Below are 12,158 nucleotides of genomic sequence, written 5' to 3' on the forward strand. Positions count from 1 at the left end.
TCAGGTGTTTGAGGCACAATGCTTTTAATGTGAATGGTCACTATTTGACCACCAACTGCAGTGCATACTCCTCATTATAAATGTTCTTCCAGCCTGCAAGTGTAAACACTGACATATTTGCTGCCAGATGAAAAAAGTGTGCTGCCTCTGCACAAACGATGCTGAAGACCTTGCAGCATTCCCAGGATGTTGTGGCCCCTCCTTGCAATGTTGTATGGCTTGCACATTGCCAAAAGCTGAGTAGACCTACCACTCTTTGATCAGACACCATTGTTACACAAACCTATATCTCTTTGTGGTTGACAACTTGACCAGCTGCTATATTATTTGATTATTTTGCTCTGCACAGATGTTTCAGCAGCCTCGGCCATTTTTATCTCCAATAGGGCTATTAAGGCACTTAGTGTCAAGTGGCTTGCATGCAATTATCTTCTTTTTGCTCCCATAATGGGTGGCACTGGGAGTTAAGCTTTTGGCCAGGGGAGAGCAGGTCTGTATCAGGATCATGTTGATGACTCTTTGTTTGTTAGTTGACTGTTTAATTTTTTAAAAATTAAAATCAAAATCGCAACCATTTCAGATCTGGCCCAACCTGCCCATGGTTTTCATGGAGGCGGGATGAGGGGCGGGCGACCAACCCACTTCCAGGAGGCGGGTTGGTGATTAAAACCTTTCAAGTAGTCTGCGGGCCTCCATTTTTGCAGAGTTTCCGATTTTAACTCCTGGGGCCGGGATTCCCAAGCCTTCTCTTACACGCCACGTGAAAGAAGGCAAGAAGGCCCGAAAGTAACAGGTAAGTACCTTTCTGGCACAGCTTGTGGGCCCGGAGGAGCAAGAATGCTTAACAAGCCTACCTGCAGTGACACCCCCCCCCAAAACAATCGCGGACCCCCGCGATCCCCCCCCCCCAGTCCATACAATCACAGACTTACCTGAACATGCCCTCTCCCTGGCTGCTCTCCCATCTGACTGAGACCAGCCTATCAATCGGGCCGGTCAGTCGGACGACAAACCGACAAAAAAAAATAAGATGTCCTTACGTCCGGGAAACCCATACTTCTGGGTTTCCCGTCCGCAATTTGACCCCCCGCCCCCTTCCCGGCTCAGGGTTAAAATTATGCCCCCTGTGTGCAACGCCACAGGAGATTGTGTGTATTTATGTAGGCTCGCCATTTTGTATGCCTTTCAGTTGCATTTTAATTGGGGTTTAAGGGAGTAGATGATTAGGGGAATGGCCAAAAAGCCTGATGTGATGCAAAAGCTGCTCTTTGGAGAGGCAGAGTGAATGATGTGTATAGAATGGGATATTAGCCAGTGGTAGAGGAAACTACTGCTATCTGGTCCAAATAGAAACAGCTGCTCTTTTCTCATTCATTTGAGAAACAAAATATAGGTACAAAGACTTTACAACATAATTGCAGAGAACATGTTGCCATAACTAGGCTATTTGTAGTAAATTCATTCGCGATTTAACAACTAATGCATTTATGATTCCACTACAAATAGTGAACAGAAGAAATCTTCCATGCATATGACCAGTAGACAGCAGTTAGTAATGTTCTTTATCCAGATTTTCTCACACAATGAAAATACTGAAATGACCATTGCAACTCACATTTCAACATGGCTGGCAAAATGAAAATGAAGTTTTTCACTTCGAGTAAAAATATGTTTTGTTTGTTTTAAATTCTGTTGAGCTATTTACTGTTCTTTAATCCTTTATATAAATATTGTTACACAAGTTTTGCAAATCCAGTATTATATAAAATATGCATGTTCTTATTCCTAGAAGACCATTGTTACAGCAATCAGAAGGATGTATTAACTTCTGAGCATCAGAAATATTTTGCTGATCCAGAGAGGATAATTGAGTCCACAGAGGAAAGAATCATAGAAGAACCTTCTCAACCATCCGGAGTCTCAACAGGGGATTCTTCACCATCTGACGTTAAAAGTGAGACCCTTTATTAGTACATCCAGTCTTTGTGATGGAAATGATAACATTGTTCATATTAAAATTGAACAGTCTTCTTCTGCATCCTTGTGTAGGCTTACTGATCCCAAAAGACATAGTATCATAGTAGGTTCAGCACAAGAGGAGGCCATTTGGCCTATTGTGCCTGTGCCGGCTCTTTGAAAGAGCTATCCAATTAGTCCCATTCCCCTACTCTTTCCCCATAGCCCTGTAAATTTTTTCCCTTCAAGTATTTATCCAATTCCCTTTTGAACGTTAATATTGAACCCGCTTCCACCACCCTTTCAGGCAGTGCATTCCAGATCATTACAACTCGCTGCGTAAAAAAAAAATGTTTCCCCATGTCGCGTTTGACTCTTTTGCCAATCACCTTAAATCTGTGTCCTCTGGTTACTGACCCTTCTGCCACTGGAAACAGTTACTTCTTATTTACTCTATCAAAACTGTTCATGATTTTGAACACCTCTATCAAATCTCCTCTTAACCTTCTCTGCTCTAAGGAGAACAAAGCCCGGCTTCTCCAGTCTCTCCACGTAACTGAAGTCCCTCATCCCTGGCACCATTCTAGTAAATCTCTTCTGCACCCTCTCTAAGGCCTTGACATCCTTCCTAAAGTGTGATACCCAGAATTGAACACAATACTCCAGCTGAAGCCTAACCAGTGTTTTATAAAGGTTTAGCATAACTCCTTTGCTTTTGTACTCTATTCATCTTTTAATAAAGCCCAGGATCCCATATGCTTTTTTAACAGTATTTACATAGTAATTTAATTTGTAATACAGAATGGCATAACTTGGCTGAAAACAACCATTTTACAATGTCATCCAGATCAAGGAGAGTGGACATAATTAAAACAATAAAATTACAATAAAATTCTACAGACCAGGAGAAAACATTAGAGTGAAAGGTACAGAAATGACAGATTATGATTTTTCACCCATTGGCAACACCAAGCCGCCTTCAGTTAGACTTGGCAAGAATCAAATGTGGTGCCTACAGATTTGTACCTACAAAACTCTGACATTGTGCTTAATTCCTATACTCAGGAAGAAATCAATGAAATTTCTATTTTGTACAATATCTATTGAAGGAGTTTTGTATGGCAAACTGTCTACAGGGGAGAGGAGGGTTTTTAAAGATTGTCAGCAGCTATCAGAAAGGAAAGAGCTTCTGTGTCATCTTTCTGGGTTAAAATGATGATCGAGTTGCATCTATTAATGAAGAAAGTATTTGTTTCTCAGTCATAGCTAATAGTTAGCCTCCAAAGTAGAGAGGCTTGTTGGGCCAAATAGCCTTTTGTTTCTATGTTTTTATCATTTCTCTGGTAAAATCCATATTATAATACCCACAGTATGCTATGGATTGTTTCTACAAGGCTGACCCATGACATTTAGATATTACTCTATAGTTTCACCATGACATTGATCACAGCCTAGAGAAATTCTAAAAATTGGAATTTGGATAACTGCTTATATATTCTATCTGTGCTTCATCCCATAAAGGGTGCCTATTACAACTTTTTTTTTAGCTGTTACTTTGGATCTCTTTCTGTCATCTGAAATACCACTTTATAAATTCAATGCTGCAAGATATACAGAAAAAAATTAACCACAAAAATAAACCAGAATTAAGAATTTTTAAAAGGACAATAAATAGTCAATAGACGAGGAGTGTGATTAGAAACAAAACCGAGGGAAATTCAACAAAACAGAAGATCTTAAAAAGAAAGGGGATACAATGTTCAGGAAAATAACTATGTTGGACACCAGAGGGGAAGGATTGCTGTGGTCACTGACAAAATTATAGATGTTCTTTTTGGATGAATTTGTTATGTCTCTACACACAGCAATTAGCAATTCTTCCCCTTCCCAATTTTTTTAATATATAATAGAATTATCAATACTATATATCACATTTGCTTTAATGGTTCCCTTAATTATTTTTAAAACTTAGATCATGCCAGCCTTTCTTACTATTCTATTCAAATAAAATATCTTAATCGTGCTCTCACTCTCAGTCCCTGTCTTCCGCATTTTTACTCAATTGTTTAAAATCTGGAGCAACCTTTGTTGCTATTCTGAGTGCTTTCTACAGCCGAAGTATCTTTTTAAAAGTATGGTGACCATTATTTGACATGATATTCAAAATATGGGCACAGCACAGATACCTTATTTGACCCACTTTTGACCAGCAACATTAACTGGAAATTTCTTAATCTGTCTGGGATAATCAGGATTTACTCCTTTAGTCACAAGAATCAGCAAGGACTTGTTTTACTTCTCACGTAATAGTAGAAGAGAAATGGATGTTTTAAAGTTCTCGTTGTTATATTGATTGGTGCCACGAGCAACACATTTTCCTGTTTGTGGATAGCATCCGCCTTTATGTGGAGCACCTTGCCAAATGCATTTCTAGCATGTTTTCTGCTGTCAACAAATTTAAAAGAATTTCAAAATAGTGGGTAAGTTGGATATTAAGGCTGCTTCCATGTCCAGCAGCTGCCACATAAGTTAAACTCAACCCTGGCTTAAAGTACCTGTACATTGATTACAAGTACCTGGGATTCTAAATTAAGGTATATGTTCCATGAACATAGATGCACTAATCTCGTCAACAGAATTGGCATGCACCAGGAAGGATAATGATACCGAAGATTTTCGTGGCTTCCCTTTTCAACTGTGCCCACTTTAATTCTCATTGAACTTAAACCTGGTATGTTTTGCAAGTTGAACACCCCAGTACAGTTCTTTGAGCATTAGGCAGACCTAAAATAAGTTTCTACATGAAACTGCATCCAAGCTGTCTCGGACAATCATCCAAGTTAAAGCCTCTAAGTATGACTGGACTCTTTGGAGTCTTCAAGCCAGCGTTAACTGAACAGGAACTCACTGATCCCATACACCTGAGCATTCTGTTTTCAATAGAAAGCATCCTCTAGTAGATCAGTGAGTAATTCCTCTGTAGTCTGGCAGGTATGAATACTAGTGGGAAACTAGAATTTAGGGTAGCTTGTTGACTGTCTTTGTTAGATAAAGATTGGCTTAATTTTTGCAGAAGACGAGAGTGAAAAATCTAGACTGCTTTTTAAACTGAGAATCGAGGTCAGGGCTCGAATGGTGGACATCACCAACATTGAAAAGACTCCAGAAGAGTTGTCCATTTTTCAGAGCTTAGCATATCCATTGAATGGCATGGAAGTGCAATGTAAATTTCCATTTGAGTAGAATACCAGCTCCTGGATGACAAGATCGTGAGTTTAAAAAATTTGTGGTATCACTAAGGGTTTGCTTAAATTTTTGTTACCTTTTTGATGCCCTTATCCCCAGTAAAACCCTTATTCTGTCCCACCCCAGATGTTCCACCTGGTACAGCCGCCATGTCCGCTTCCTTAAGTCCAAGAGACACAGATTTGAACATATATGGCGGACAACTAGTTGAGCCATTCATCGCCAGATCTGGCTGGACCATATAAAGCACTATCTGGTCCTGCTCTCCTCTGTCAAAACTGCTCACTGCAGGATCATCCTGGAATGCAAAGATAATCCCCACCCCAACTTCTTTTCTCCACTACCAATTGTCATCTTAAACCCATCTCCCCTGGCCCCTCCACCCTCACCTACAACAATGTGCAAGGATCTCATGGACTTCTTTGTCATTAAGATTGAGACCATCCGTTCAGCTGCCTCTACCCCAGCCCACCAAGCCAAACTTTCCCAAAGGTTCCCCCTGCTCTAGCCCAGAACTCACAACTTTTTCTTGTTTCTCTACCTTTCTCCTCTCATGCCATCTCCGAGCTCATCTAGTTCATGAGACCCATCTCCTGCTCTCTCAATCCTATACCAACTAAACTGCTGACCACCTAACTTTCCTTTCTGGCCCCCATGCTAGCTGATATTGTATATGGTTTCCTCTTCCCTGTTACTGTCCCCTTCCCTTTCAAATCTGCTATCATCACTCACCCTCCTCAAAAAAAACCACCCTTGACCTCTCTGTCCTTGCAAACTACCGCCCCATCTCCAACCTCCCTTTCCTCTCCAAATCCGTGCCCCTCTTTCCCACAACCCCATGTTTGAACCTCTCCAATCAGGTTCCCCTCTTTCTTCCCCCCCCCCTCCCCCCCACCAGCACTGAAATGATCCTTATCAAAGTCATACACTACATCCTATTTGACTGTTACCGTGGTGCACTATCCCTCCTCATCCTTCTCGACCTGTCTGCAGCCTTTGACACAGTTGACTACACCATCCTTCTCCAATGCCTCTCCTCTATTGTCCAACTGTGTGGGACTGCCAGCAGCTGCGTTTGTAGACAAACACCAATTTGAACTAGCAAGATCCCACAGACAGCAATGAGATCATCTGTTTTTGGAGGTGCTGATTGAAAGATACATGTCGGCCAGGACATCAGGAGAACTCCCCTGCTCTTCGAGCAGTGCCACCTGAACAGGCAAACAATGCCACAGTTTCACATTTCATCCAAAAGACGGTATCTCTGACCATTGTAGCACACCCTTAGTACTGCATTTTACCTTAAGATAGAAAGGGAGGGGAGATGGTAGGAAAGATAATGGAATCCTTACTCAAAGATGTAATAGAAAAACATATGGAAACCGAAAATATAATAAAGAATAGTTAGCATGGATTTCAAAAGGGAAGGTCATGCTTGACCAACCTTATTAAATCCTTTGAACAAGTAAGAGAAAGGGTAGACAAGGGGAATGCAGTAGATGTAATATATTTGGATTTTCAAAAGGCCTTTGACAAGGTACTGCATATAGACTCATGACTAAGGTCAGAGTATGTGGAGTCCGGGGACAAGTAATAGATTGTATAGCAAGCTGGCTATAAAACAGAAAACAGAGAATAGGGGTTAAAGGTAGTTACTCAGACTGGCAATAGGTGGGAAGTGGTGTTCCACAAGGATCAGTGCTGGGACCACTGTTGTTCATCATTTACATAAACAATTTGGAATCGGAACTACAGATTCAAAATTTGCGAACGACCCCAAATTGAGGGGTTTAAGAGGACTGCGACAAAATACAGGAAGACATTAATAAACTTGCAGAATAGGCGTGTAATTGGCAAATGAATTTCAATATAGATAAGTGTGAGGTGGTACATTTTGGTAGGAAGAATAAGGAGGCCACATACTCCTTGGAAAATAAAAGTCTAAATGGTGTAGAGGAGCAGAGGGATCGGGGGGGTATAGATACACAAATTACAAAGTAGCGACGCAGGTTAATAAGGCCATTTTCAAACAATCAAACAAAGCCCTGGGGTTCATTTCTAGAGGGATCGAATTGAAAAGCAGGGAAATTATATTAAACTTGTACAGAACCTTGGTTAGACCACGCGAAGTACTGTGAACAGTTCTGGTCTTCCTATTATAAAAAGGATATAGAGGCACTGGAGAAGATGCAAAAAAACATTTACTAGGATGATACCAGAACTGAGAGGTTATACCTGTCAAGAAAAATTGAACAGGCTGGGGCTCTTTTCTCTAGAAAAGAGAAGACTGAGGAGTGACCTGATAGGGGTCTTTAAGATAATGAAAGAGTTTGATAGGGTAGATGTAGAGACAATGATTTCACTTGCAGGGAAGACCAGAACTAGGGGCCATAAATACAATATAGTCACTAATAAATCCAATAGAGAATTCATGAGAAACCTCTTTACCCAGAGAGTGATTAAAATGTGGAACTCGCTACCACAAGTAGTAGTTGAGGCGACCAGCATAGATGCATTTAAGAGGAAACTAAATAAACACATAAGGGAGAAAGGAATAGAAGGATATGTTGATGGGGTTAGATGAAGTAGGGAGGGAGGAGGCTCGTGTGGAGCATAAACACCAGCATGGATCTGTTGGGCCGAATGACCTGTTTCTGTGCTGTACATTCTATGTAATACACCAACGCGTAGTCCTAGATTATGTGTTTAAGTCCTTGGACTGGGGCTTGAACCCACCACCATCTGACTCAGGCAAGAGTGCTACCACTAGGGCAAGCTGACCCTTTCAGAAGTAGCATTTTCATCTGTGCTCCTATTTAGACAACTGACTAGTCAGGGCTCTACTAGTCAGGTGATTGTTTATGAAGTATAATCTCTGGAAAGAATCAATCACAAAAGTCCCACCCGGATCCCACTGAGAGCCTTATATTTCTGGGGATGTAATTTTTCACATGTTTCCCATGGCTGGAGAGGGAGGCATAGTGGCAGGATAAGGGATCAGCCATTTAAGACTGAGATGAGGATGAATTTCTTCACTCAGGGGGTTATGAATCTTTGGAATTCTCTACCCCAGAAGGCTGAGGATGCCGAGTCGTTGAATATATTCAAGGCTGAGATGGATAGATTTTTGGACTCTAGGGGAATCAAGGGATATGGGGATCGAGCAGGAAAGTGGGGTTGAGGTAGAAGATCAGCCATGATCTGATTGAATAGCGGAGCCTTGTGGCTTACTCCAGCTCCTATTTCTTATGGTCACAGTCCAGAAGTGAGTTTAGCTCACAATATTTCTGACAGGCTCAGGAAAACAACATCATACAAGATCTTACTCTCCGCTTCCTTCCCCATAGCTGAAAGCTGTAATGGTTGCATTCCTACCAAATTGGAGGACACATCTCTAGGACAAGTGAGCATATCAATAAAGTGAACAGTCCACATAATATGCCAATCATTTGGAACCTAGGACAGCGGTACCACTGTTAGTACAAGCCAAGTCTGTGCACATTTGGAGAGACAATACTATGGTAGTCTATATGTGACCAAACAAGACAATAGCTCATTTTCATGTGTAGGCCACATAGAACGAGCACTCTGGTGACTAGCCCATGGAGGGTATCTCAGCTCAATATCTGTACAATACAACAGCATGTACCCTTTGTTGTCTCTCCGTTCTGTACAATGCAAGATCCGCAGTAGTTCAGGAGATTTTCAAGATATGGAGTTGCTTTTTTTGCATCTCCAAGCAACCATTAGTTCCCTTGTTTCTGTTCCTTTGTATTGTTAATTTATGTTTTCTGTTTGTTTATAGCTGTAATTGTGACAGAAAGCAACAGCACCGATGAAAGGGAAATGCCCCAAAAATTGGAGACTGATGAAAATCCATCTGCCACAGCAGAAGTCTTTGAAAATACTTGGCCCTCAGAAAAAGACCTTCTGGGAGCATTTGAAGGAGCATTTGAGGTTAAAGGTCATCGAGTGGATCTACAGGGGATTCGCGTTTTAAAGAAAGGTGTCCAGGACGGAGTGCCTGGATCCTGTTTTGGAGATTGTGAAGATGATGATGATGATGAGGCCGAATGGGTAAGTGATGGTTCAGTAGTAAAAGGAACCTTTTTTTTGCCATAATTCTGCTTTTGCAGTTAATGTGGCCAGTAGGATGAACAGAGAAGGTCTGTTGATGTCACTTGCCATATTTTCCATAGCCATGGGGTGTTTTGTTATATGTCCATTGGCCAACTGTGGTTTTTGCAGGACTCTCTTGTACCTCTTGGCAGGATCCCACTCTGCCTCCTATTTTGGTGACTACACTTCAAAAGTACTTCATTGGCTATAAAGCACTTTGGTACGTCCTGAGGTTGTGAAAGGTGTTATATAAATGCAAGTCTTTTTAAAAATCCTACTATGTAGCTGCTTGAAAAGAAAACGAAAGGTTGCAATTTGAATGGATCTATTTTTTTTAAATAAATGCAGAAGCTGAACTATATCTCTTGGAAGTTTCAAACTGACTCTCAGATTTGAACAGTCACAGCTCTTTAAATATCCCTGAAAACAGTTACCCAGACTTCACGGGTTTGAAGAACTGTCAATCACATTTGAAAATAACTGGCTGTCATACATACAAGTAAATAAATTCTGCTGTCTGTATTGTTCAAAAGCAGCTGATTCCTCCCTCAAACTTTGCAGACAACTAACTAAACGTGAAATGTTGGTATTGAATTAAGCTTATAACAAGATTATGTCTGTAGCTGGTTTTTCACCCCTTTTCCCCCCCCAAAACCTCTCCCAAACTAGGGCATTGCAGCCCCTTGCTGCCCTGGTGAGATCAAGTGACTCAGCACAATGGCGGGGGATCAAACCTGGAACCTTCCTGGGCTATGACTCAGCTATAACCTAGATAAAGTGGCTGAGCCCATTGGGAGACCCCAATTTTTTTGTACTTTATATACAACTTATTGCAAATATAAACAAATCCTCACAGGATGAAGGGACACACCATTCTATATTAATGCATACTGATGCATCGATTGCAAACTGTTCATATTCAGAGTACACATATGTGGTTCAAGCTCTATTCAAGTGTTGTAAGGTACAAATATCCTGTCGAAGCCCATGCTATTGAGATAGGCTGAGGCCATGAAGTAAAAACTTTAATGAAGGTATAAAAAGACACAAGACATTTCATTAAGTAAATTTAGTCATGTTATTGTGGAATAGGTAATATTTTGAATTTTTGAATTTGTTTAAAACCTTATTTTCGACATTAGAAATTCCAGTTGAAGGGGAAAGAATCAAACCATGACTGTGAAGTGTTTACATACATTTTTCCCAGAAAGTAAAATTTGTGGACACGAAGTGCAGTCACATGCAAGATATATATATTTATTCTAACAAGGACTGCTTTTGCTGTTCTAACAAAGATATATTGCTTTTGCAGTTGAGACAAAATATGCTTAGTATTTATAATGGTGTCAAGTTTTAAAATGTTGCAACTCTTCACCTTTTTTTGAAAAAGATAACGGTTCAAGTTAAACGTATTAAGAAGTCAAAAACAGACAATGCAGATACTCAGGATTACAATAGTCGAAGCAGTGAGAAGAGTGACAATTACCTAGTAAATGAGGAAGATGGTCATTACCGGTCTGCGTTTGAAATAAGTGGGCCTAAAGTACCGTCTCCAGGACCACAAGGTAAATTGTTACATAATGTAGTTTTGGAGTCGGTTGCTAATTTGTTCTGTTCATGCATCTATTTCTTCCTTTGGATCAGTCGGTGTTATTCACATGGAGATCTGGCAGTTATTCTTCTGAAGAGTAAAATAGTGGCCACTGATTGTAGCTGCTGTTCTTTTTGAGTTCAGCATTAACATTTGTGCATTCTAAAATGCTCAAATAGTGCAAGAGAACTAGAAAGAAAATTTTGTGATTATTGCATATTAAAAACTGGCTTTCAAATGATCTTTAATGCATTCATATTAAATTCCTTTGGCTGCTGTTTTAATAGCAACATTAGAGAGTTTATTTAAAACTGGTTACATCTCCATTTAAAATAACAGATGAAGCAATTTCATAGGAATGTGTTAAGTTTATAATACCATAGCATAATTTCAAAACCAATTTATTTTAAGTTTTAGTGATGAACGTACAATTCAGTAGTACTCATAAAGCTTTGTATCTTCATTAAATTGCATAATCATCAACTCACTGAAAACAATACTACTGTTCCTATACTTACCGTTGGGAGTATTAATATGGTGGGTTTCACTTCCTGTCACTTTTTGCTGACGTCCTAATTTTTGAATAGATCCTCATTTATTTTCATTAGTTCTGTGCAACATAGCAGCAGCATTGCCTTTGGTATAAACTTTCATATTCTTGTTAACTCACAACTTGTAGGTTTCATCTTTACAAAACTGCTTGTAAGTCTCTGCCAATGGCACTTTGTAACTAGTCACTAGAGGAGCTTAGGTTCCAGAAATTTGGTTGCTGAGGTGAAACATTTCACTATTGCAGAGTGCTCCACCTAGCAGCCCAATGAAGTACTGCTGAAACTCATTTTAGCTGCAGGAAACAGATTAACCATCCGGTTGTGAAGTACTGTTGCATGGCCTGATTTTTTTTGTTGATAGTTTTTGAGTGCATTGTGGACAGATGTTGACTCCGTGTTACATGTAAGTATACTGAAATTTAAGAAAAAGGTACTTTTAAAAAGAGCCAGGAAGTTTTATAATGTGTACTGCTGTTTGTTAGTTGGCTTAATATTTCTGTATCTTTCAGGAAAGAAGCGAGATTATATCAGCCTCGGATGGCCTAGCCCTGATGAATGTTTGAAAATCCGAAGAGTGGAGCTCACAACTGTTGCGAGTACATGGCTAGCAGTTTCAGCCAAAAATATAGAGTAAGCCAGATTCCTTTTCTTCTGCCTTGATAATCCAGACCTTCAATGTTACATTTATAATGAGA

General features: G+C 40.1%; 1 protein-coding gene across 1 annotated transcript in view; it reads left to right on the top strand.

The window, feature by feature from the left end:
* Positions 1-12,158, top strand: part of ttc17 (tetratricopeptide repeat domain 17) — a 111,906-nt gene that overhangs the window by 77,172 nt on the left and 22,576 nt on the right. The window contains exons 17-20 of the mRNA XM_067994048.1: positions 1,790-1,954; positions 9,008-9,279; positions 10,712-10,886; positions 11,973-12,093. Coding sequence (XP_067850149.1) covers positions 1,790-1,954; positions 9,008-9,279; positions 10,712-10,886; positions 11,973-12,093 — 733 coding nt within the window. The remainder of the gene's footprint in view (positions 1-1,789; positions 1,955-9,007; positions 9,280-10,711; positions 10,887-11,972; positions 12,094-12,158) is intronic.

Source organism: Heptranchias perlo, chromosome 12 (assembly GCF_035084215.1).
Source record: "Heptranchias perlo isolate sHepPer1 chromosome 12, sHepPer1.hap1, whole genome shotgun sequence".
NCBI lineage: Eukaryota > Metazoa > Chordata > Chondrichthyes > Hexanchiformes > Hexanchidae > Heptranchias > Heptranchias perlo.